We start from the raw sequence: 27,170 nt of genomic DNA, 5'->3' as shown, positions 1-27,170 counted from the left end.
ACATGTGCACAGCAGATATAAACATGTTTACAGCAGGAATAAACATGTGCACAGCAGATATAAACATGTGCACAGCAGATATAAACATGTTTACAGCAGGAATAAACATGTGCACAGCAAAAATAAACATGTGCACAGCAGATATAACCATGTGCACAGCAGGAATAAACATGATTACAGCAGCAATAAACATGTTTACAGCAGGAATAAACATGTGCATAGCAGAAATAAACATGTTTACAGCATAAATAAACATGTGCACAGCAGATATAAACATGTTTACAGCAGGAATAAACGTGCACAGCAAAAATAAACATGTGCACAGCGGATATAAACGTGCACAGCAGGAATAAACATGTTTACAGGAGAAATAAACATGTTTACATCAGGAATAAACGTGTTTACAGCAGGAATAAACATGTTTACAGAAGGAATAAACATGATTACAGCAGGAATAAACATGTTTACAGTAGAAATAAACATGTTTAAAGCAGAAATAAACATGCGCACAGCAGCAATAAACATGCGCACAGCAGCAATAAACATGCGCACAGCAGCAATAAACATGCGCACAGCAGCAATAAACATGCGCACAGCAGATATAAACATGTTTACAGCAGGAATAAACATGTGCACAGCAAAAATAAACATGTGCACAGCAGATATAACCATGTGCACAGCAGGAATAAACATGATTACAGCAGCAATAAACATGTTTACAGCAGGAATAAACATGTTTACAGCAGGAATAAACGTGTTTACAGCAGCAATAAACATGTGCACAGCAGATATAAACATGTTTACAGCAGGAATAAACATGTGCACAGCAAAAATAAACATGTGCACAGCAGATATAACCATGTGCACAGCAGGAATAAACATGATTACAGCAGCAATAAACATGTTTACAGCAGAAATAAACATGTTTACAGCAGGAATAAACGTGTTTACAGCAGCAATAAACATGTGCACAGCAGATATAAACATGTTTACAGCAGGAATAAACATGTGCACAGCAAAAATAAACATGTGCACAGCATAAATAAACATGTGCACAGCAGATATAAACATTGTAAAAGATATTTCGGGTAGCACTGTGTTTATGTGTGTGTGTGTGTTTGTGTGTGCAATCAGATGAGAGTGTGTGAGTGCCGCAAAGCTTTAAAAGGTATACCTTAACTTGTGTTTGGGAGAGGCAGCAGTTGACCGTTTTTGCCTATTGCTTTGTTTTTGTTTTAACCTTTAGCGTTTTTTTTTCCTAATATCATTCCAGTTTATTTTACGTCAATGAATCGGCAGTGTTCACACTGTCTGTATGCCAACAACGCTGAAAGCTGAAATAAATACCTGAAACGCAACCCGGATCCAGTATCTCTGTCGGTCTACCCACCAAGCATGTCATGAATATTACAGGACTCGAAACCTCTCAGCGACTTAACCGCTTAACCGTTGGCGGCCCGCCCGCGGGCCATTTTTCGTTTTTCTTTTTATATCATGCTCGTCCAATATCGTGCGTACTTGTGTTCACCCGTGCACAAAAGCAGAAGAAGCCTTTTTGTCCGCTTTTTCTCTGTATGAACTTTTGCAAAACACGGCAAAAAGCAGAAATTACGGACATGTTTACGGAGGAACAGTGATTTTTACAGAGGAAGACGTCTCTGACTGCAGAAGAAGATGTGAGAACATGAAAAGTAAGAACTTCTGTATGCAGCTACGGTGTCTTTATAAGCTGTTTAGATAAAAATCATTTTAAAAAAAAGGAGAAATAAGTAACTTTGTTGTTGTTCATCTCAGCTTTCCTTTGTTTACATTCTCACTGTTGTGTATCTGCAGTGGTTCTGTTGGGTCTGCTAAAGACGTGGGACCTGGTTTGTTACAAAACTTGGGGTCTCGGCTCTAAAACATAAGACTGCTGGTTCATGCGGCTTTCGTTCAGTCCAAGTGTGTGTGAAGCAGAAATACTAGTTATCGAAGAGACGCAGCAGTTCAACACCTCTATTTCCCTCCAGTTGTAAACATTTGTTCATAAATACAAAATCATAAAAAGAAAATAAGCTGCTGCTGATTTATCTGCGTGTTTTTGGTTGGACGCTTTCATACTCTGATTATGTGCATACGTGTGCAGAGATGCATGTGTTAGAACATACTTATTATAGTCACAGGAACTAATGTGAGATAACCAAACTTTTTGTTTGTCTTTATTAGTCTGTTATGTGATTCTGAGTGGAAAACCACCAGCTCTTCAGATGAAGAAGGACCAGCTCCTTCAAGAGGAATGACTGTATGTTGGAGTGTTCTGGAGTTTGAATTATCCAAAGTGGCCATTTTGGAGAGCGCCTGAACATATGAACTGCAAAGCAGTCATAGAATAGTCATTTTGGATGCTATTGTCACATAATTTTACTGGTAAAAGGTAAGGCATCACGCTACAGCCACATCAATGGTGGGAACAGCCTAGTAGTTTCCTTTCAGCTCTTCTTGGAGGCTCTGCCCATCTTTTATATAAAATCTGTGGAATGAACAATACTGGAGGAATCAGGTGAAAGGTCAACTGACTGCTCATTAGTTGTCATAACAACAGCCCCGACCCTGCTGTTTCTCATTCACAAGAAACCACTGATACAATATAGTGTGCTGAAAACTGCCTCTGTCCACCTCCTTAACTCCTATCGGCTGAAAAGCCATTAGTCCTCCTTTACCAGGAAACTTAACTTCAGAGCCAAGAAAGGTCAAAACATCTTTCTTGGCTTGACCAAACCTGTAAAGATTTGAGGATATGTAGAGACATGAAACTTAATCTCTACCTGAAAACTCGTCTGCTCACAGACAGGTCAGATTTACTCACTTGTGGAAGTCCCACAAACAGAACAAAATGACGTCATTTTCTTCTCGGAGCCTCGAGAACAAGGAAAAAGTTCTGGCTTCTCGTGGAGGATGGAACAGGCTTAAAACTCCCCCCTCAGAGTAGAGGAGTTACATACATATGCCATGTAAAAAGCTCCAGGACCAGATGGCTTCCCAGCAGAGTTCTATAAAGTACTCTGCCATACTGGCCTCTACATTCTTCAAAAGAGTGACACAGATAAAGGAAAATGGCTACTTGCCCCCAAACATGAACTCTGTCAACATTATTATCCTGTTAAAACCAGGCAAACACTCCACACTTCTGTCTCGCTACAGACCCATTTCACTGACCAATGTAGGCCTTAAAATAATCTGCAAAGCCTTACCTGCAAGGTTAGACAAAGTATTTCATTATACACCCTGATCTAACAGGCTTTATAAAAGGCAGATATTCCTCTGTCAACATGCGGAGGCTCATCAATATAATAGATTACTCTATCAATAACCTGGAAACAGCAATAGTATCTCTGGATGCAGAGAAGGCTTTTGGTCGAGTAACAGGAAGTTTAAACTCACTACTTGAAACAGATTTATTTTTGGACCCTCTTTGTTAACTGAATCACAATCCTTTCCAGCTCCCCTAAAGCAAGGGTCAAAACAAAGGATCAAACCTCTTCCAGTTTTAATCTACAAAGGGGCACCAGACAAGGTTGTCCACTCTCTCCTTCACTTTTTGTGGTATTTATTGAACCACTGCCGACTGCAATTAGACAGAATCAAACTAAAAAGGGCATCCAGTCCAAAAATACAGTTCATAAAATAAGCCTTTATGATGACGATATTCTACTATTCCTCCAGAACTCACACACATGAAACAATTTAATTGTTTCTAATTGAGAAGTTTCTGACTCTTCGTTAGTTAGCAGCAGCAGAGTCAAGTGAATTAATGAGTCAGTAGTGATGAAGAATCGTGATTCATGATTCAGTAAAGTGATTCTCAGTGTTGTGCAAATCATGAATGAATAGTTCATGATTTGCACAACACTGATGACAAATGAGCAGAATGTTTTGCTACTAAAATTGTAGAAATAGCACAAAGTTTGCCGACAAAAACATACAAAAGAAGAACAAATAATAATAATAAAAATTATAATAATAATAATAATAATGATAATAAAGAAACATGAAAATAATTGTGTGAATGCTTGAAACAAGAATAAAGAACAGGATCTCAATACTGTGAATGTCTGAAAAGCATTCACACTAATAAAGAATAATAAAAGAAACCGAAACACATCAGTGTTAATACGATTAACTGCATTCAGTCAAAGCTGACATGTCTAGTTGTACTCCGAATATTCCTTATTATTTTTAGGTTTTACTTTAAGATCCCTTCATGTTTGCTTTATCTGGGCTGAAGCAAGATGCTGACCAGAACCTTTTGACTTAATGCACACCACCTTCTTTCTGAGGTTCTGATCATGTGAGGTATCATGAAGCCTCCTACCATAAGTAATAAAATAATGCTTATGTTCAACATAACCTCACAAAGTGACACATGAGATTACTGTGTCCAACAGGAAATCAATATACATAAGACATCCTTAATTTCCACTCCAACAGCTGGAAGGAAACATCTGTTTCTAGAGGTGACCTGTCTGGACTGACGTACCTGCTGCAGCTGCTGCTGAAGCTGCAGTTTCTGGGCGTGGTCCAGGAGGAGGGCAGGACAGAACGGACTCGGCAGAACCAACACGGCGACAGATGGGTCTGTCAGGTTTGGATTTTGATGGTTGCTTGTTTCGTGCAGCGCTCTCCTCTGCTGCAGAGCTTCGTACTGTTTCCTTACCATCTGCCGTCGCTCTGTTAGCATGCTGGCTAACGGCGCCTCAAATCTGCAGACAGGAGGAAAGTTCAACTCTGCATCCAGGTGTGTATTTACAACTGCTTACAAACATCTGACATCTTATTACCAAATGATGCGTGCTGACTGTGACCACCATGGAAAGCAGTATCCAGTCTGTACTTGTTCAGCAAGTTAGCTGAGTTAACATGGTTAACAAGTTCTGTGCTGTGAGCACACTGCTGCTAGCGCTGGCTACTGACTTAACCTCTGACGCAAACATCTAGTCCTTCATTTCAAATGAAACGAGGTGGAACTCACTTTACTTTAGAAGATTTAAAACAACAGACAAGTTGAAGCTGCATGTTTCCTCCCAGCTGATTGATCTTCATGTCTTCTGGGAGATGAAGAAGCAGCAGAGGACGTTTTTCTTCCTCCTGACCCAAACAGTCGCAGCACTTCTCTGCTGGACCGTCCCAACAGGAGGACCAGCACAACCAGCGTCATGGAGGACCAGCACAACCGCCGTCATGGAGGACCAGCACAACCAGCGTCATGGAGGACCAGCACAACCAGCGTCATGGAGGACCAGCACAACCGCCGTCATGGAGGACCAGCACAACCAGCGTCATGGAGGACCAGCACAACCGCCGTCATGGAGGACCAGCACAACCAGCGTCATGGAGGACCAGCACAACCAGCGTCATGGAGGACCAGCACAACCGCCGTCATGGAGGACCAGCACAACCAGCGTCATGGAGGACCAGCACAACCAGCGTCATGGAGGACCAGCACAACCGCCGTCATGGAGGACCAGCACAACCGCCGTCATGGAGGACCAGCACAACCGCCGTCATGGAGGACCAGCACAACCGCCGTCATGGAGGACCAGCACAACCGCCGTCATGGAGGACCAGCACAACCAGCGTCATGGAGGACCAGCACAACCAGCGTCATGGAGGACCAGCACAACCAGCGTCATGGAGTACCAGCACAACCAGCGTCATGGAGGACCAGCACAACCGCCGTCATGGAGGACCAGCACAACCAGCGTCATGGAGGACCAGCACAACCGCCGTCATGGAGGACCAGCACAACCAGCGTCATGGAGGACCAGCACAACCAGCGTCATGGAGGACCAGCACAACCGCCGTCATGGAGGACCAGCACAACCGCCGTCATGGAGGACCAGCACAACCGCCGTCATGGAGTACCAGCACAACCAGCGTCATGGAGGACCAGCACAACCAGCGTCATGGAGGACCAGCACAACCGCCGTCATGGAGTACCAGCACAACCGCCGTCATGGAGGACCAGCACAACCGCCGTCATGGAGGACCAGCACAACCAGCGTCATGGAGGACCAGCACAACCGCCGTCATGGAGGACCAGCACAACCAGCGTCATGGAGGACCAGCACAACCGCCGTCATGGAGGACCAGCACAACCAGCGTCATGGAGGACCAGCACAACCAGCGTCATGGAGGACCAGCACAACCAGCGTCATGGAGGACCAGCACAACCAGCGTCATGGAGGACCAGCACAACCAGCGTCATGGAGGACCAGCACAACCAGCGTCATGGAGGACCAGCACAACCGCCGTCATGGAGGACCAGCACAACCAGCGTCATGGAGGACCAGCACAACCAGCGTCATGGAGGACCAGCACAACCAGCGTCATGGAGGACCAGCACAACCAGCGTCATGGAGGACCAGCACAACCGCCGTCATGGAGTACCAGCACAACCAGCGTCATGGAGGACCAGCACAACCGCCGTCATGGAGGACCAGCACAACCGCCGTCATGGAGGACCAGCACAACCAGCGTCATGGAGGACCAGCACAACCGCCGTCATGGAGGACCAGCACAACCGCCGTCATGGAGGACCAGCACAACCAGCGTCATGGAGGACCAGCACAACCGCCGTCATGGAGGACCAGCACAACCGCCGTCATGGAGGACCAGCACAACCGCCGTCATGGAGGACCAGCACAACCGCCGTCATGGAGGACCAGCACAACCGCCGTCATGGAGGACCAGCACAACCAGCGTCATGGAGGACCAGCACAACCGCCGTCATGGAGGACCAGCACAACCAGCGTCATGGAGGACCAGCACAACCGCTGTGTCATGTTGCTTCTTACCGTCCACCACTTTGGAGTATTTTTATTGATCTGGAACATTTCATATTTGCTAGTTGGCATCATTAATCTATAACATCTGTTTCTGATCAAACTCTTTATTACCTGGAGTCCACCTGGAGTCCACCTGGAGTCCACCTGGACCAGGGTTGTGCTGGACTCCAAGTGGATTCCAGGTGGATTCCAGCTGTTTTCCAGGTGGACTCCAAGTGGATTCCAGGTGGACTCCAAGTGGATTCCAGGTGGACTCCAGCTGTTTTCCAGGTGGACTCCAAGTGGATTCCAGGTGGACTCCAAGTGGATTCCAGGTGGACTCCAAGTGGATTCCAGGTGGACTCCAGCTGTTTTCCAGGTGGACTCCAAGTGGATTCCAGGTGGACTCCAGCTGTTTTCCAGGTTGACTCCAAGAGGATTCCAGGTGGACTCCAAGTGGATTCCAGGTGGACTCCAAGTGGATTCCAGGTGGACTCCAAGTGGATTCCAGGTGGACTCCAGCTGTTTTCCAGGTGGACTCCAAGTGGATTCCAGGTGGACTCCAAGTGGATTCCAGGTGGATTCCAGCTGTTTTCCAGGTGGACTCCAAGTGGATTCCAGGTGGACTCCAAGTGGATTCCAGGTGGACTCCAAGTGGATTCCAGGTGGACTCCAGCTGTTTTCCAGGTGGACTCCAAGTGGATTCCAGGTGGACTCCAAGTGGATTCCAGGTGGACTCCAAGTGGATTCCAGGTGGACTCCAAGTGGATTCCAGGTGGACTCCAGCTGTTTTCCAGGTGGACTCCAAGTGGATTCCAGGTGGACTCCAGCTGTTTTCCAGGTGGACTCCAGCTGTTTTCCAGGTGGACTCCAAGTGGATTCCAGGTGGACTCCAAGTGGATTCCAGGTGGACTCCAGCTGTTTTCCAGGTGGACTCCAAGTGGATTCCAGGTGGACTCCAAGTGGATTCCAGGTGGACTCCAAGTGGATTCCAGGTGGACTCCAAGTGGATTCCAGGTGGACTCCAAGTGGATTCCAGGTGGACTCCAGCTGTTTTCCAGGTGGACTCCAGCTGTTTTCCAGGTGGACTCCAAGTGGATTCCAGGTGGACTCCAAGTGGATTCCAGGTGGACTCCAAGTGGATTCCAGGTGGACTCCAGCTGTTTTCCAGGTGGACTCCAGCTTTTTTCCAGGTGGACTCCAGCTTTTTTCCAGGTGGACTCCAGCTTTTTTCCAGGTGGACTCCAGCTTTTTTCCAGGTGGACTCCAGCTTTTTTCCAGGTGGACTCCAGCTTTTTTCCAGGTGGACTCCAGCTTTTTTCCAGGTGGACTCCAGCTTTTTTCCAGGTGGACTCCAAGTGGATTCCAGGTGGACTCCAAGTGGATTCCAGGTGGACTCCAGCTTTTTTCCAGGTGGACTCCAAGTGGATTCCAGGTGGACTCCAGCTGTTTTCCAGGTGGACTCCAAGAGGATTCCAGGTGGACTCCAAGTGGATTCCAGGTGGACTCCAAGTGGATTCCAGGTGGACTCCAAGTGGATTCCAGGTGGACTCCAAGTGGATTCCAGGTGGACTCCAAGTGGATTCCAGGTGGACTCCAAGTGGATTCCAGGTGGACTCCAGCTGTTTTCCAGGTGGACTCCAAGTGGATTCCAGGTGGACTCCAAGTGGATTCCAGGTGGACTCCAAGTGGATTCCAAGTGGACTCCAAGTGGATTCCAAGTGGACTCCAGGTGGACTCCAAGTGGATTCCAGGTGGACTCCAAGTGGATTCCAGGCGGACTCCAAGTGGATTCCAGGCGGACTCCAAGTGGATTCCAGGCGGACTCCAAGTGGATTCCAGGCGGACTCCAAGTGGATTCCAGGCGGACTCCAAGTGGATTCCAGGTGGACTCCAAGTGGATTCCAGGTGGACTCCAGCTGTTTTCCAGGTGGACTCCAGGTGGACTCCAAGTGGACTCCAGGTGGACTCCAAGTGGATTCCAGGTGGACTCCAAGTGGATTCCAGGTGGACTCCAGCTGTTTTCCAGGTGGACTCCAAGTGGATTCCAGGTGGACTCCAAGTGGATTCCAGGTGGACTCCAAGTGGATTCCAGGTGGACTCCAAGTGGATTCCAGGTGGACTCCAAGTGGATTCCAGGTGGACTCCAAGTGGATTCCAGGTGGACTCCAGCTGCTTTCCAGGTGGACTCCAGCTGCTTTCCAGGTGGACTCCAGCTGCTTTCCAGGTGGACTCCAGCTGCTTTCCAGGTGGACTCCAGCTGCTTTCCAGGTGGACTCCAGCTGCTTTCCAGGTGGACTCCAGCTGCTTTCCAGGTGGACTCCAGCTGCTTTCCAGGTGGACTCCAGCTGCTTTCCAGGTGGACTCCAGCTGCTTTCCAGGTGGACTCCAGCTGCTTTCCAGGTGGACTCCAGCTGCTTTCCAGGTGGACTCCAGCTGCTTTCCAGGTGGACTCCAGCTGCTTTCCAGGTGGACTCCAGCTGCTTTCCAGGTGGACTCCAGCTGCTTTCCAGGTGGACTCCAGCTGCTTTCCAGGTGGACTCCAGCTGCTTTCCAGGTGGACTCCAGCTGCTTTCCAGGTGGACTCCAGCTGCTTTCCAGGTGGACTCCAGCTGCTTTCCAGGTGGACTCCAGCTGCTTTCCAGGTGGACTCCAGCTGCTTTCCAGGTGGACTCCAGATGCTTTCCAGGTGGACTCCAGGTGGATTCCAGGTGGACTCCAGGTGGACTCCAAGTGGATTCCAGGTGGACTCCAAGTGGATTCCAGGTGGACTCCAGCTGCTTTCCAGGTGGATTCCAGGTGGACTCCAGCTGCTTTCCAGGTGGACTCCAGCTGCTTTCCAGGTGGACTCCAGCTGCTTTCCAGGTGGACTCCAGCTGCTTTCCAGGTGGACTCCAGCTGCTTTCCAGGTGGACTCCAGCTGCTTTCCAGGTGGACTCCAGCTGCTTTCCAGGTGGACTCCAGCTGCTTTCCAGGTGGACTCCAGCTGCTTTCCAGGTGGACTCCAGCTGCTTTCCAGGTGGACTCCAGCTGCTTTCCAGGTGGACTCCAGCTGCTTTCCAGGTGGACTCCAGCTGCTTTCCAGGTGGACTCCAGCTTTTTTCCAGGTGGACTCCAGCTTTTTTCCAGGTGGACTCCAGCTTTTTTCCAGGTGGACTCCAGCTTTTTTCCAGGTGGACTCCAGCTTTTTTCCAGGTGGACTCCAGCTTTTTTCCAGGTGGACTCCAGCTTTTTTCCAGGTGGACTCCAGCTTTTTTCCAGGTGGACTCCAGCTTTTTTCCAGGTGGACTCCAGCTTTTTTCCAGGTGGACTCCAGCTTTTTTCCAGGTGGACTCCAGCTTTTTTCCAGGTGGACTCCAGCTTTTTTCCAGGTGGACTCCAGCTTTTTTCCAGGTGGACTCCAAGTGGATTCCAGGTGGACTCCAAGTGGATTCCAGGTGGACTCCAAGTGGATTCCAGGTGGACTCCAAGTGGATTCCAGGTGGACTCCAAGTGGATTCCAGCTGCTTTCCAGGTGGATTCCAGGTGGACTCCAGCTGCTTTCCAGGTGGACTCCAGCTGCTTTCCAGGTGGACTCCAAGTGGATTCCAGGTGGACTCCAAGTGGATTCCAGGTGGACTCCAAGTGGATTCCAGGTGGACTCCAAGTGGATTCCAGGTGGACTCCAAGTGGATTCCAGGTGGACTCCAGCTTTTTTCCAGGTGGACTCCAAGTGGATTCCAGGTGGACTCCAAGTGGATTCCAGGTGGACTCCAAGTGGATTCCAGGTGGACTCCAAGTGGATTCCAGGTGGACTCCAAGTGGATTCCAGCTGCTTTCCAGGTGGACTCCAGCTGCTTTCCAGGTGGACTCCAGCTGCTTTCCAGGTGGACTCCAGCTGCTTTCCAGGTGGACTCCAGCTGCTTTCCAGGTGGACTCCAGCTGCTTTCCAGGTGGACTCCAAGTGGATTCCAGGTGGACTCCAAGTGGATTCCAGGTGGACTCCAAGTGGATTCCAGGTGGACTCCAAGTGGATTCCAGGTGGACTCCAGCTGTTTTCCAGGTGGACTCCAGCTGTTTTCCAGGTGGACTCCAGCTGTTTTCCAGGTGGACTCCAAGTGGATTCCAGGTGGACTCCAAGTGGATTCCAGGTGGACTCCAAGTGGATTCCAGGTGGACTCCAAGTGGATTCCAGGTGGACTCCAGCTGCTTTCCAGGTGGACTCCAGCTGCTTTCCAGGTGGACTCCAGCTGCTTTCCAGGTGGACTCCAGCTGCTTTCCAGGTGGACTCCAGCTGCTTTCCAGGTGGACTCCAGCTGCTTTCCAGGTGGACTCCAGCTGCTTTCCAGGTGGACTCCAGCTGCTTTCCAGGTGGACTCCAGCTGCTTTCCAGGTGGACTCCAGCTGCTTTCCAGGTGGACTCCAGCTGCTTTCCAGGTGGACTCCAGCTGCTTTCCAGGTGGACTCCAGCTGCTTTCCAGGTGGACTCCAGCTGTTTTCCAGGTGGACTCCAGCTGCTTTCCAGGTGGACTCCAGCTGCTTTCCAGGTGGACTCCAGCTGCTTTCCAGGTGGACTCCAGATGCTTTCCAGGTGGACTCCAAGTGGATTCCAGGTGGACTCCAGGTGGATTCCAAGTGGATTCCAGGTGGACTCCAAGTGGATTCCAAGTGGATTCCAGGTGGACTCCAAGTGGATTCCAGGTGGACTCCAAGTGGATTCCAGGTGGACTCCAAGTGGATTCCAGGTGGACTCCAAGTGGATTCCAGGTGGACTCCAAGTGGATTCCAGGTGGACTCCAAGTGGATTCCAGGTGGACTCCAAGTGGATTCCAGGTGGACTCCATGTGGATTCCAGGTGGACTCCAAGTGGATTCCAGGTGGACTCCAGCTGCTTTCCAGGTGGATTCCAGGTGGACTCCAGCTGCTTTCCAGGTGGACTCCAGCTGTTTTCCAGGTGGACTCCAAGTGGATTCCAGGTGGACTCCAAGTGGATTCCAGGTGGACTCCAAGTGGATTCCAGGTGGACTCCAAGTGGATTCCAGGTGGACTCCAAGTGGATTCCAGGTGGACTCCAGCTTTTTTCCAGGTGGACTCCAAGTGGATTCCAGGTGGACTCCAAGTGGATTCCAGGTGGACTCCAAGTGGATTCCAGGTGGACTCCAGCTGCTTTCCAGGTGGACTCCAGCTGCTTTCCAGGTGGACTCCAGCTGCTTTCCAGGTGGACTCCAGCTGCTTTCCAGGTGGACTCCAGCTGCTTTCCAGGTGGACTCCAAGTGGATTCCAGGTGGACTCCAAGTGGATTCCAGGTGGACTCCAAGTGGATTCCAGGTGGACTCCAAGTGGATTCCAGGTGGACTCCAAGTGGACTCCAGGTGGACTCCAAGTGGATTCCAGGTGGACTCCAAGTGGATTCCAGGTGGACTCCAAGTGGATTCCAGGTGGACTCCAAGTGGATTCCAGGTGGACTCCAGGTGGATTCCAGGTGGACTCCAGGTGGACTCCAGGTGGATTCCAGGTGGACTCCAAGTGGATTCCAGGTGGACTCCAAGTGGATTCCAGGTGGACTCCAAGTGGATTCCAGGTGGACTCCAAGTGGATTCCAGGTGGACTCCAGCTGCTTTCCAGGTGGACTCCAGCTGCTTTCCAGGTGGACTCCAGCTGCTTTCCAGGTGGACTCCAGCTGCTTTCCAGGTGGACTCCAGCTGCTTTCCAGGTGGACTCCAGCTGCTTTCCAGGTGGACTCCAGCTGCTTTCCAGGTGGACTCCAGCTGCTTTCCAGGTGGACTCCAGCTGCTTTCCAGGTGGACTCCAGCTGCTTTCCAGGTGGACTCCAGCTGCTTTCCAGGTGGACTCCAGCTGCTTTCCAGGTGGACTCCAGCTGCTTTCCAGGTGGACTCCAGCTGCTTTCCAGGTGGACTCCAGATGCTTTCCAGGTGGACTCCAAGTGGATTCCAGGTGGACTCCAAGTGGATTCCAGGTGGACTCCAAGTGGATTCCAGGTGGACTCCAAGTGGATTCCAGGTGGACTCCAAGTGGATTCCAGGTGGACTCCAGCTGCTTTCCAGGTGGACTCCAGCTGCTTTCCAGGTGGATTCCAGGTGGACTCCAGCTGCTTTCCAGGTGGACTCCAGCTGCTTTCCAGGTGGACTCCAGCTGCTTTCCAGGTGGACTCCAGCTTTTTTCCAGGTGGACTCCAGCTTTTTTCCAGGTGGACTCCAGCTTTTTTCCAGGTGGACTCCAGCTTTTTTCCAGGTGGACTCCAGCTTTTTTCCAGGTGGACTCCAGCTTTTTTCCAGGTGGACTCCAGCTTTTTTCCAGGTGGACTCCAGCTTTTTTCCAGGTGGACTCCAGCTTTTTTCCAGGTGGACTCCAAGTGGATTCCAGGTGGACTCCAAGTGGATTCCAGGTGGACTCCAAGTGGATTCCAGGTGGACTCCAGCTGCTTTCCAGGTGGATTCCAGGTGGACTCCAGCTGCTTTCCAGGTGGACTCCAGCTGTTTTCCAGGTGGACTCCAAGTGGATTCCAGGTGGACTCCAAGTGGATTCCAGGTGGACTCCAAGTGGATTCCAGGTGGACTCCAAGTGGATTCCAGGTGGACTCCAGCTTTTTTCCAGGTGGACTCCAAGTGGATTCCAGGTGGACTCCAAGTGGATTCCAGGTGGACTCCAAGTGGATTCCAGGTGGACTCCAGCTGCTTTCCAGGTGGACTCCAGCTGCTTTCCAGGTGGACTCCAGCTGCTTTCCAGGTGGACTCCAGCTGCTTTCCAGGTGGACTCCAAGTGGATTCCAGGTGGACTCCAAGTGGATTCCAGGTGGACTCCAAGTGGATTCCAGGTGGACTCCAGCTGTTTTCCAGGTGGACTCCAAGTGGATTCCAGGTGGACTCCAAGTGGATTCCAGGTGGACTCCAGCTGTTTTCCAGGTGGACTCCAAGTGGATTCCAGGTGGACTCCAAGTGGATTCCAGGTGGACTCCAAGTGGACTCCAGGTGGACTCCAGGTGGACTCCAGGTGGACTCCAGGTGGACTCCAGCTGTTTTCCAGGTGGACTCCAAGTGGATTCTAGGTGGACTCCAAGTGGATTCCAGGTGGACTCCAAGTGGATTCCAGGTGGACTCCAAGTGGATTCCAGGTGGACTCCAAGTGGATTCCAGGTGGACTCCAAGTGGATTCCAGGTGGACTCCAAGTGGATTCCAGGTGGACTCCAAGTGGATTCCAGGTGGACTCCAGCTGGATTCCTGGTGGACTCCAGCTGGATTCCTGGTGGACTCCAGCTGGATTCCTGGTGGACTCCAGCTGGATTCCTGGTGGACTCCAGGTGGACTCATGGTGGATTCCAGGTGGATTCCAGCTGTTTTCCAGGTGGACTCCAAGTGGATTCCAGGTGGACTCCAGCTGTTTTCCAGGTGGACTCCAAGTGGATTCCAGGTGGACTCCAAGTGGATTCCAGGTGGACTCCAAGTGGATTCCAGGTGGACTCCAAGTGGATTCCAGGTGGACTCCAAGTGGATTCCAGGTGGACTCCAGGTGGACTCATGGTGGATTCCAGGTGGATTCCAGCTGTTTTCCAGGTGGACTCCAAGTGGATTCCAGGTGGACTCCAAGTGGATTCCAGGTGGACTCCAAGTGGATTCCAGGTGGACTCCAAGTGGATTCCAGGTGGACTCCAAGTGGATTCCAGGTGGACTCCAAGTGGATTCCAAGTGGACTCCAGGTGGACTCCAAGTGGATTCCAGGTGGACTCCAAGTGGATTCCAGGTGGACTCCAAGTGGATTCCAGGTGGACTCCAAGTGGATTCCAGGTGGACTCCAGCTTTTTTCCAGGTGGACTCCAGCTTTTTTCCAGGTGGACTCCAGCTTTTTTCCAGGTGGACTCCAGCTTTTTTCCAGGTGGACTCCAAGTGGATTCCAGGTGGACTCCAAGTGGATTCCAGGTGGACTCCAAGTGGATTCCAGGTGGACTCCAAGTGGATTCCAGGTGGACTCCAGCTGCTTTCCAGGTGGACTCCAGCTGCTTTCCAGGTGGACTCCAGCTGCTTTCCAGGTGGACTCCAGCTGCTTTCCAGGTGGACTCCAGCTGCTTTCCAGGTGGACTCCAAGTGGATTCCAGGTGGACTCCAAGTGGATTCCAGGTGGACTCCAAGTGGATTCCAGGTGGACTCCAAGTGGATTCCAGGTGGACTCCAGGTGGATTCCAGGTGGACTCCAGCTGTTTTCCAGGTGGACTCCCAGTGGATTCCAGGTGGACTCCAGCTTTTTTCCAGGTGGATTCCAGCTGTTTTCCAGGTGGACTCCAAGTGGATTCCAGGTGGACTCCAGCTGTTTTCCAGGTGGACTCCAAGTGGACTCCAAGTGGATTCCAAGTGGATTCCAGGTGGACTCCAAGTGGATTCCAAGTGGATTCCAAGTGGATTCCAAGGTGGACTCCAGGTGGACTCCAGGTGGACTCCAGGTGGACTCCAGGTGGACTCCAGGTGGACTCCAGCTTTTTTCCAGGTGGACTCCAAGTGGATTCCAGGTGGACTCCAAGTGGATTCCAGGTGGATTCCAGGTGGACTCCAAGTGGACTCCAAGTGGATTCCAGGTGGACTCCAAGTGGATTCCAGGTGGACTCCAAGTGGATTCCAGGTGGACTCCAAGTGGATTCCAGGTGGACTCCAAGTGGATTCCAGGTGGACTCCAGGTGGATTCCAAGTGGATTCCAGGTGGACTCCAAGTGGATTCCAAGTGGATTCCAGGTGGACTCCAAGTGGATTCCAGGTGGACTCCAAGTGGATTCCAGGTGGACTCCAAGTGGATTCCAGGTGGACTCCAAGTGGATTCCAGGTGGACTCCAGCTTTTTTCCAGGTGGACTCCAAGTGGATTCCAGGTGGACTCCAAGTGGATTCCAGGTGGACTCCAAGTGGATTCCAGGTGGACTCCAAGTGGATTCCAGGTGGACTCCAAGTGGATTCCAGGTGGACTCCAAGTGGATTCCAGGTGGACTCCAGCTGCTTTCCAGGTGGACTCCAGCTGCTTTCCAGGTGGACTCCAGCTGCTTTCCAGGTGGACTCCAGCTGCTTTCCAGGTGGACTCCAAGTGGATTCCAGGTGGACTCCAAGTGGATTCCAGGTGGACTCCAAGTGGATTCCAGGTGGACTCCAAGTGGATTCCAGGTGGACTCCAAGTGGATTCCAGGTGGACTCCAAGTGGATTCCAGGTGGACTCCAAGTGGATTCCAGGTGGACTCCAGCTGTTTTCCAGGTGGACTCCAAGTGGATTCCAGGTGGACTCCAAGTGGATTCCAGGTGGACTCCAGGTGGATTCCAGGTGGACTCCAGCTGTTTTCCAGGTGGACTCCCAGTGGATTCCAGGTGGACTCCCAGTGGATTCCAGGTGGACTCCAGCTTTTTTCCAGGTGGATTCCAGGTGGATTCCAGCTGTTTTCCAGGTGGACTCCAAGTGGACTCCAAGTGGATTCCAGGTGGACTCCAAGTGGATTCCAGGTGGACTCCAAGTGGATTCCAGGTGGACTCCAAGTGGATTCCAGGTGGACTCCAAGTGGATTCCAGGTGGACTCCAGCTGTTTTCCAGGTGGACTCCCAGTGGATTCCAGGTGGACTCCCAGTGGATTCCAGGTGGACTCCCAGTGGATTCCAGGTGGACTCCCAGTGGATTCCAGGTGGACTCCCAGTGGATTCCAGGTGGACTCCAGCTTTTTTCCAGGTGGATTCCAGGTGGATTCCAGCTGTTTTCCAGGTGGACTCCAAGTGGACTCCAGGTGGACTCCAGGTGGACTCCAGGTGGACTCCAAGTGGATTCCAGGTGGACTCCAAGTGGATTCCAGGTGGATTCCAGGTGGACTCCAAGTGGATTCCAGGTGGATTCCAGGTGGACTCCAGCTGTTTTCCAGGTGGACTCCAGGTGGACTCCAGGTGGACTCATGGTGGATTCCAGGTGGATTCCAGCTGTTTTCCAAGTGGACTCCAAGTGGACTCCAAGTGGACTCCAAGTGGACTCCAAGTGGATTCCAAGTGGACTCCAAGTGGACTCCAGGTGGACTCCAGGTGGACTCCAGGTGGACTCCAGGTGGACTCCAGGTGGACTCCAGCTTTTTTCCAGGTGGACTCCAAGTGGATTCCAGGTGGACTCCAAGTGGATTCCAGGTGGACTCCAAGTGGATTCCAGGTGGACTCCAAGTGGACTCCAGCTGTTTTCCAGGTGGACTCCAAGTGGATTCCAGGTGGACTCCAGCTGTTTTCCAGGTGGACTCCAAGTGGATTCCAGGTGGACTCCAAGTGGATTCCAGGTGGACTCCAAGTGGATTCCAGGTGGACTCCAAGTGGATTCCAGGTGGACTCCAAGTGGATTCCAGGTGGACTCCAGCTGCTTTCCAGGTGGACTCCAGCTGCTTTCCAGGTGGACTCCAAGTGGATTCCAGGTGGACTCCAAGTGGATTCCAGGTGGACTCCAAGTGGATTCCAGGTGGACTCCAGCTGTTTTCCAGGTGGACTCCAAGTGGATTCCAGGTGGACTCCAAGTGGATTCCAGGTGGACTCCAAGTGGATTCCAGGTGGACTCCAGGTGGACTCCAGGTGGACTCCAGGTGGACTCCAGGTGGACTCCAGGTGGACTCCAAGTGGATTCTAGGTGGACTCCAAGTGGATTCCAGGTGGACTCCAAGTGGATTCCAGGTGGACTCCAAGTGGATTCCAGGTGGACTCCAAGTGGATTCCAGGTGGACTCCAAGTGGATTCCAGGTGGACTCCAAGTGGATTCCAGGTGGACTCCAAGTGGATTCCAGGTGGACTCCAAGTGGATTCCAGGTGGACTCCAGCTGGATTCCTGGTGGACTCCAGCTGGATTCCTGGTGGACTCCAGCTGGATTCCTGGTGGACTCCAGGTGGACTCATGGTGGATTCCAGGTGGATTCCAGCTGTTTTCCAGGTGGACTCCAAGTGGATTCCAGGTGGACTCCAGCTGTTTTCCAGGTGGACTCCAAGTGGATTCCAGGTGGACTCCAAGTGGATTCCAGGTGGACTCCAAGTGGATTCCAGGTGGACTCCAAGTGGATTCCAGGTGGACTCCAAGTGGATTCCAGGTGGACTCCAGGTGGACTCATGGTGGATTCCAGGTGGATTCCAGCTGTTTTCCAGGTGGACTCCAAGTGGATTCCAGGTGGACTCCAAGTGGATTCCAGGTGGACTCCAAGTGGATTCCAGGTGGACTCCAAGTGGATTCCAGGTGGACTCCAAGTGGATTCCAGGTGGACTCCAAGTGGATTCCAAGTGGACTCCAGGTGGACTCCAAGTGGATTCCAGGTGGACTCCAAGTGGATTCCAGGTGGACTCCAAGTGGATTCCAGGTGGACTCCAAGTGGATTCCAGGTGGACTCCAGCTTTTTTCCAGGTGGACTCCAGCTTTTTTCCAGGTGGACTCCAGCTTTTTTCCAGGTGGACTCCAGCTTTTTTCCAGGTGGACTCCAAGTGGATTCCAGGTGGACTCCAAGTGGATTCCAGGTGGACTCCAAGTGGATTCCAGGTGGACTCCAAGTGGATTCCAGGTGGACTCCAGCTGCTTTCCAGGTGGACTCCAGCTGCTTTCCAGGTGGACTCCAGCTGCTTTCCAGGTGGACTCCAGCTGCTTTCCAGGTGGACTCCAAGTGGATTCCAGGTGGACTCCAAGTGGATTCCAGGTGGACTCCAAGTGGATTCCAGGTGGACTCCAAGTGGATTCCAGGTGGACTCCAAGTGGATTCCAGGTGGACTCCAGGTGGATTCCAGGTGGACTCCAGCTGTTTTCCAGGTGGACTCCCAGTGGATTCCAGGTGGACTCCAGCTTTTTTCCAGGTGGATTCCAGCTGTTTTCCAGGTGGACTCCAAGTGGATTCCAGGTGGACTCCAGCTGTTTTCCAGGTGGACTCCAAGTGGACTCCAAGTGGATTCCAAGTGGATTCCAGGTGGACTCCAAGTGGATTCCAAGTGGATTCCAAGTGGATTCCAAGGTGGACTCCAGGTGGACTCCAGGTGGACTCCAGGTGGACTCCAGGTGGACTCCAGGTGGACTCCAGCTTTTTTCCAGGTGGACTCCAAGTGGATTCCAGGTGGACTCCAAGTGGATTCCAGGTGGATTCCAGGTGGACTCCAAGTGGACTCCAAGTGGATTCCAGGTGGACTCCAAGTGGATTCCAGGTGGACTCCAAGTGGATTCCAGGTGGACTCCAAGTGGATTCCAGGTGGACTCCAGGTGGATTCCAAGTGGATTCCAGGTGGACTCCAGGTGGACTCCAAGTGGATTCCAGGTGGACTCCAAGTGGATTCCAGGTGGACTCCAAGTGGATTCCAGGTGGACTCCAAGTGGATTCCAGGTGGACTCCAAGTGGATTCCAGGTGGACTCCAAGTGGATTCCAGGTGGACTCCAAGTGGATTCCAGGTGGACTCCAGCTTTTTTCCAGGTGGACTCCAAGTGGATTCCAGGTGGACTCCAAGTGGATTCCAGGTGGACTCCAAGTGGATTCCAGGTGGACTCCAAGTGGATTCCAGGTGGACTCCAAGTGGATTCCAGGTGGACTCCAAGTGGATTCCAGGTGGACTCCAAGTGGATTCCAGGTGGACTCCAAGTGGATTCCAGGTGGACTCCAGCTGCTTTCCAGGTGGACTCCAGCTGCTTTCCAGGTGGACTCCAGCTGCTTTCCAGGTGGACTCCAGCTGCTTTCCAGGTGGACTCCAAGTGGATTCCAGGTGGACTCCAAGTGGATTCCAGGTGGACTCCAAGTGGATTCCAGGTGGACTCCAAGTGGATTCCAGGTGGACTCCAAGTGGATTCCAGGTGGACTCCAGCTGTTTTCCAGGTGGACTCCAAGTGGATTCCAGGTGGACTCCAAGTGGATTCCAGGTGGACTCCAGGTGGATTCCAGGTGGACTCCAGCTGTTTTCCAGGTGGACTCCCAGTGGATTCCAGGTGGACTCCCAGTGGATTCCAGGTGGACTCCAGCTTTTTTCCAGGTGGATTCCAGGTGGATTCCAGCTGTTTTCCAGGTGGACTCCAAGTGGACTCCAAGTGGATTCCAGGTGGACTCCAAGTGGATTCCAGGTGGACTCCAAGTGGATTCCAGGTGGACTCCAAGTGGATTCCAGGTGGACTCCAAGTGGATTCCAGGTGGACTCCAGCTGTTTTCCAGGTGGACTCCCAGTGGATTCCAGGTGGACTCCCAGTGGATTCCAGGTGGACTCCCAGTGGATTCCAGGTGGACTCCCAGTGGATTCCAGGTGGACTCCCAGTGGATTCCAGGTGGACTCCCAGTGGATTCCAGGTGGACTCCAGCTTTTTTCCAGGTGGATTCCAGGTGGATTCCAGCTGTTTTCCAGGTGGACTCCAAGTGGACTCCAGGTGGACTCCAGGTGGACTCCAGGTGGACTCCAAGTGGATTCCAGGTGGACTCCAAGTGGATTCCAGGTGGACTCCAAGTGGATTCCAGGTGGATTCCAGGTGGACTCCAAGTGGATTCCAGGTGGACTCCAGGTGGACTCCAGGTGGACTCATGGTGGATTCCAGGTGGATTCCAGCTGTTTTCCAAGTGGACTCCAAGTGGACTCCAAGTGGATTCCAAGTGGACTCCAAGTGGACTCCAAGTGGACTCCAAGTGGATTCCAAGTGGACTCCAGGTGGACTCCAGGTGGACTCCAGGTGGACTCCAGGTGGACTCCAGGTGGACTCCAGGTGGACTCCAGCTTTTTTCCAGGTGGACTCCAAGTGGATTCCAGGTGGACTCCAAGTGGATTCCAGGTGGACTCCAAGTGGATTCCAGGTGGACTCCAAGTGGATTCCAGGTGGACTCCAAGTGGACTCCAGCTGTTTTCCAGGTGGACTCCAAGTGGATTCCAGGTGGACTCCAGCTGTTTTCCAGGTGGACTCCAAGTGGATTCCAGGTGGACTCCAAGTGGATTCCAGGTGGACTCCAAGTGGATTCCAGGTGGACTCCAAGTGGATTCCAGGTGGACTCCAAGTGGATTCCAGGTGGACTCCAAGTGGATTCCAGGTGGACTCCAGCTGCTTTCCAGGTGGACTCCAGCTGCTTTCCAGGTGGACTCCAAGTGGATTCCAGGTGGACTCCAAGTGGATTCCAGGTGGACTCCAAGTGGATTCCAGGTGGACTCCAAGTGGATTCCAGGTGGACTCCAAGTGGATTCCAGGTGGACTCCAAGTGGATTCCAGGTGGACTCCAGCTGTTTTCCAGGTGGACTCCCAGTGGATTCCAGGTGGACTCCAGCTTTTTTCCAGGTGGATTCCAGGTGGACTCCAGCTTTTTTCCAGGTGGATTCCAGGTGGATTCCAGCTGTTTTCCAGGTGGACTCCAAGTGGATTCCAGGTGGACTCCAAGTGGATTCCAGGTGGACTCCAAGTGGATTCCAGGTGGACTCCAAGTGGATTCCAGGTGGACTCCAGCTGTTTTCCAGGTGGACTCCAGCTGTTTTCCAGGTGGACTCCAGGTGGACTCCAGGTGGACTCCAGGTGGACTCCAGGTGGACTCCAGGTGGATTCCAGGTGGATTCCAGGTGGATTCCAGGTGGACTCCAGGTGGACTCCAGGTGGACTCCAGGTGGACTCCAGGTGGATTCCAGGTGGATTCCAGGTGGATTCCAGGTGGACTCCAGGTGGATTCCAGGTGGACTCCAGGTGGATTCCAGGTGGACTCCAGGTGGATTCCAGGTGGACTCCAGCTTTTTTCCAGGTGGACTCCAGCTTTTTTCCAGGTGGACTCCAGCTTTTTTCCAGGTGGACTCCAGCTTTTTTCCAGGTGGACTCCAGCTGTTTTCCAGGTGGACTCCAGCTGTTTTCCAGGTGGACTCCAGCTGTTTTCCAGGTGGACTCCAGCTGTTTTCCAGGTGGACTCCAGCTGTTTTCCAGGTGGACTCCAGCTGTTTTCCAGGTGGACTCCAGCTGTTTTCCAGGTGGACTCCAGCTGTTTTCCAGGTGGACTCCAGGTTGACTCAGGGTGGATTCCAGCTGTTTTCCAGGTGGACTCCAGGTGGATTCCAGGACTAACAGGCTGTTGACCCCAGTTGTCCTGAAAACTACAACATGCAGCAGAGTTACCGTAAAGCTTGAGGAACATTAAATTTAGGAGTAGTCTGCAACGGGGTTTCCTCTTCCTCCTGCTCTTCATCCTCTGCTGTCACCTCTTCATCCTGGAGCTGCACAGTGAACACATGTCATCACTGCAAGAGAAGGTTGAGACCCGGCGGACAGTCCACAGTCCTAGTCCACCAACAGAACACTATCTCTGGATTATAAACAAGCCGACCTGTTGTTGTTTACTCTCTAACAACGGTGTAAACAATGGAATGAAGAAAGCCTCCATCAGACAAGAAGAGAACTCACCGAATCAAAAAGTTCCTCCAGCAGCTCGTTGACTTCCTTCTCTGAAAAACAAAACGCCTTCAGACTCACGACAAGCCCTGAGAAAACCTCTAGACCAGAACACCTACTGGTGATCTGGACCGCCCGGTCGGTCCTGTAGTCCTCCAGATCCGGTTCGTCCAGGTCCTCGGGGAAGTTATACTCCGGGTCGTCTTCATCATCAGCTTCATCTGAGACAGAAGCAGTTTGTGTAGACAGCTGAGTCAGAAGCTGGATATGGATCAGGGTTCTAGCATAAGGATCAGGGTTCAGGCGTAAGGATCAGGGTTCAGGCGTAAGGATCAGGGTTCAGGCGTAAGGATCAGGGTTCAGGCGTAAGGATCAGGGTTCTGGCGTAAGGATCAGGGTTCTGGCGTAAGGATCAGGGTTCAGGCGTAAGGATCAGGGTTCAGGCGTAAGGATCAGGGTTCTGGCGTAAGGATCAGGGTTCTGGCGTAAGGATCAGGGTTCTGGCGTAAGGATCAGGGTTCTGGCGTAAGGATCAGGGTTCTGGCGTAAGGATCAGGGTTCAGGCGTAAGGATCAGGGTTCAGGCGTAAGGATCAGGGTTCAGGCGTAAGGATCAGGGTTCAGGCGTAAGGATCAGGGTTCAGGCGTAAGGATCAGGGTTCTAGCGTAAGGATCAGGGTTATAGTAAAAATATCAGGGTTCTAATGCACAGATCAGGGTTCTAACGTACAGATCAGGGTTCTAATGTGCAGGTCAGGGTTCTAATGTGCAGGTCAGGGTTCTAATGTGCAGGTCAGGGTTCTAATGTGCAGGTCAGGGTTCTAATGTGCAGGTCAGGGTTCTAATGTACAGATCAGGGTTCTAATGTGCAGGTCAGGGTTCTAATGTGCAGATCAGGGTTCTAATGTACAGATCGCTGTTTCTGAAGAGACAGTAATTCCGACCTTCGCATTTGGGTGCCATGAGTCCCTGAAGCCATTTCATCCAATGAGAATCCTCCTCCTGGTGGGCGGAGCTTTGCTCATACATGTCAGCTGTGATGTCAGGTGGGAGGAGCTCTGCCTCCAGTCGATCCAGAGGGATGTCAATCAGAGGTAGTTTGGAGCGTGTGCGGTACGCCAAGCAGCTGAAGCCTTCATTATTACCACCGTCATCGTCATTATCATCGTCATCAGTTTTTCTTTCTAAAGACTGAAAGAAAGAGGCAGGTGGGAACAACAGACGGATGAGAGGAGAGAAGTGATAATATCCACACTTGCACAGGAATTCTGATTTTTTGTCAGTACTCTTAAAACAAATTTTTGGAGAAACTGTTTCATGATCACTTTTTGCAGTGAAGATGGGAAACATCCTGCCACCCATTTGTAGAAATCCGGTCAGTACCTCAACAATCCATTCACTAAACTCAAAGAGGCCAGGATCCATTATGTGGTTCGCTTCTTTTCCAGCAACCTGGCGATGACCCGGGAAGAGTGATGAGGAACGGGGGAGCTTTGGTGGTGCAAAGAAACTTTACCAAAAAAAAAGAGGCTAAGATGTTTCAAAAATTAAAGAAATTTTAAAAATGATAAAAAGTTCAGTCATCATTTTGTTTGCACTGGATTCAGACTCCAATAGTCTCAGCTGGAGGTCCAAGAAAAAAGGATAGGATCATCCAGAATCAGGACGATCCAGTATCATGACGGTCCAGAGACTGGATGGTCAAGTGTCACAGATCTGGATCATGGCACAACTTTAAAGCATCATGGAGGCAGAAGTTGAGTCATGTTCATAGTTTCTACTGAACTTCACCATTATTAGGCCCGAGCACCTTGGCGGTGCGAAGGCCTATTGTATTTGCAGTGTTTATTATTTTTATTCGGACACTTTGCGTGCTTTTTTGGAGGCCTGAACGTGCTCGAAAACTCACCAAATTTTGCGTCCCCCCCCAAGGGAATGCGAAAAATTTGATATTTTGAGGTGCTCCAGAATGTTTGGGCGAAACTGAATGAGAGCGCCACCTATTTTAGGTGCCCCGCCACTGCATGTCGTTAATCTTTATGAAAATTCATACGCATGATCTACATGCTAGGGCGAACAAAAAATCCTCTTAATGTCATGGTGAAATGTCGACAGGAAGGCGGCCATTTTAGGTCAAAGTCAATATTTTGGCGTTTTAGCACCTTGCATTTTAACGAACTCGTCCTAGAGCTTTTATCCCACTGAGCCACAAATTGCTCAGGATGTTCAGGAGACATGTGTGATTAAATGTTGTGTTATTTCTTCTAATAGGAGACTTAGTTTACGAGGGGCGGGGCCTCAAAGTTTGATGTCTCGCCATGAAAAATTAAACGGATATAACTCCCACATAAAGCAACATTTCTGCACCAAATTTGCTAGATATGATGGCAGTCCCCTCCTACAGAGTTCTATATGTCAATATTTTGATTATGAAATAGCCACGCCCCCTGGAGGTCAAAAGTGTTGTTTTTTGCTCACACACCCATAACTCTGGCTTGGTGGACACCACATGGCCCAAATTCACTCAGGCATCACAAAACATGTTGGTGAAGAGATCTGGTAAAGGACGTTGCTCTACGCTGCACGGCGTGCCCGTGACGCCATGGCGAAGTTCCATGCGGCGGCGTGACATCATAAATCACTATAAAATTGTCAATTTTGATCTGATCACCCTAAAACTTATAGGGATTAATAAGGGATCAGTCCTGAACAGATTAATGTGACCATTGCTGGTGTAGACCTAAGCCCCGCCCACTTACAACAGGAAGTGGTTTTTTGCACGTTTGAGGGTCATGCTTCTAAGCAAATGGTCCCAAACACTTGAGACTCCTCCAAAACATGTCAAACCCTTTCATGATGCCACAATAAAAACCTCAAGTCGCTACGCTAAACGGGACATGGCGAATGGCGGTCCAACGCCATGAAACAGGAAGTACCTGTGACCAAGCCATGGAACCTTGGACCGCCACCATACTTGCCATGACTGATGACAGTAAGGCCCTGAACTAAGCCCCATTGAAACATTATGGAATAAATGGAGCATGTCTCCATAGCGCCCCCTACAAAATTTCAATCAATCAGCCCCGCCCACTACATGGACCGACATGGATAAAATTCAGCACAGTTGGAGAACCTGCCAGTACCTTCAAAAAAGTCTCTTGGACATATGGGCTAAATTCAACAGGAAGTCGGCCATTTTGAAAAAGGTGCCATTTTTGGGGTCATTTCTTTGCCATGCATTTTAAACAACTCCTCCTAGGGATATTGTCCAACTGACACCCAACTTGCACAGGATGCCCAGGAGGCATGTGTGATTTAAAGTTGTGTTATTTCTTCTAATAGAAGATTTAGTTTAGGAGGGGCGGGCCCTCAAAGTTTTATGTCTCATTAACAAAGACTTATTGCTAAAACTCCCACATAAAACAACATATCAGCACAGGAATCGACACATTTGATGCCAGTCCCATGATGAACAAAATATACAATGCAATAATATGACTATGAATTAGCCCCACCCCTTGGCAACAACAAGTGTCTGATATCATGAACCAGGAAGTACCCGTAACAAAGCCATGAAATTGTTGATCTTCACCATACTTGTCATGAGTCATGAAAGTTATGCCCTTAATAGAGTAAAATTACAATATAGTGGAGAAGATAGTAAATGGCTCCATAGCGCCCCCTACAATATTTTAATCATTTAGCCCCGCCCACTACATTGACTGACATGGATAAAATTCAGCACACTTGTAGATGCTTCCAGTACCTTCAAAAAAGTCTCTTGGACATATGGGCTAAATCAAACAGGAAGTCAGCCATTTTGAAAAAGGTGCCATTTTTGGGGTCATTTCTGTCATTTTCTTTGCCATGCATTTTGAGGAAGTCCTGCTAAGAATTTTATCTAACTTTAACCCAAATGAGTCAGGATGCTCAAGAGGCATGTGTGATTAAAAGTTGTGCTATTTCTTTTAATAGGGGATATCGTTTAGGAGAGGCGGGGCAGCAAAGCAGATGTGATGCAACGAAAAGGAAAACTGACATAACTCCCACAAAAAACAACCAACCTGCACCAAATTTGCTACAGATGATGCCAGTCATATCCTTTACATTTCTGCATGTCAATAATTAGATGATAAGTTAGCCCCGCCCCTTGGTGACAGGATGTGACCCTTCATAAGGCCTAAATGGCCTGAAGTGCAGTCTGGCTGCACTTTAGGTTGAGAGAGGCATGGGAAGGATGTTGCCAGGGGAGGCGGTGGCATTATGCCGAGTGGCGCCATGGTGCGAGGGCCTATATCACCGCTTGCGGTTTTAATTATTTATTAGGTTTGAATGTTTCCAGAGTTGAAGTGCAGAGTAATCAGGTTACTAACCAGATTTGCAGATCTGAGTGGGTTGTCCAGCTTGTTGCCTGGTTTTAGTAAAAACGAAAACTTCACACACTCAGTTCACCGCTTGCTCACACAGGCGGTAAAAGGAGCAAACCCAGTGAGGACACTGATACAGGAAGCAGGATTGGATTCTCAGAAAGCAATAATTTTAGGATGCGGTGCTAAATGACAACACGTTGTGTTGGTGTGTGTTTAAGATACAGACGAGCAGAGAGAGTCAAGTGTTACCTGATCATAGGTGTAGGCAGGGCTGCTGTCCAGTTCCTCCTCCACAGCAGTCAGTCTTTCCATGAAGGATCTTTCAGCAGGTTGAGCACATGTGAGCATTCTCACCTGTTCCCTCAGGTGTCCTGTAGAACTCTGAATGGTAAAACAGTACATGTTAACATAGTCTCATGAAGTTAAATGTTTCTGATTCACTGCATCAGTCACTTCCTACATACATGTAATATGTTGTACATGTATCCCAATTAAGTTTTTCCTCCAGAAAGCTCACAAAGCAGAGGCATTAATGACTTCCTGTTATGTAATCCAGAATCTGGACAGGGTTAGACTTCATTATCATGATCAAAATAAACATTAATAAACTGAATGAGACGTACTCTGCTGGACAGGGAGACACCAGGATGAGATGTGTCACACCGCCA

General features: G+C 50.6%; 1 protein-coding gene across 6 annotated transcripts in view; it reads right to left on the bottom strand.

Moving 5' to 3' along the window:
• gon4lb (gon-4 like b) overlaps positions 1-27,170 on the bottom strand; it is a 163,373-nt gene that overhangs the window by 102,914 nt on the left and 33,289 nt on the right. For 5 of the 6 annotated variants that reach the window (XM_079240022.1, XM_079240023.1, XM_079240024.1 and 2 more), the window contains 6 exons: positions 26,752-26,883; positions 23,077-23,323; positions 22,253-22,354; positions 22,146-22,186; positions 21,861-21,958; positions 4,517-4,739 (listed from right to left, as the gene is read on the bottom strand). In XM_079240022.1, coding sequence (XP_079096148.1) covers positions 4,517-4,739; positions 21,861-21,958; positions 22,146-22,186; positions 22,253-22,354; positions 23,077-23,323; positions 26,752-26,883 — 843 coding nt within the window. The remainder of the gene's footprint in view (positions 1-4,516; positions 4,740-21,860; positions 21,959-22,145; positions 22,187-22,252; positions 22,355-23,076; positions 23,324-26,751; positions 26,884-27,170) is intronic. The other variant, XM_079240026.1, reaches the window with a different exon arrangement.

This window comes from Telmatherina bonti (assembly GCF_933228915.1).
Source record: "Telmatherina bonti genome assembly, chromosome: 5".
Classification (NCBI taxonomy): domain Eukaryota; kingdom Metazoa; phylum Chordata; class Actinopteri; order Atheriniformes; family Telmatherinidae; genus Telmatherina; species Telmatherina bonti.
The sequence above is the reverse complement of the archived record's forward strand: the minus strand, read 5'-3'. Positions and strand labels throughout refer to the sequence as shown.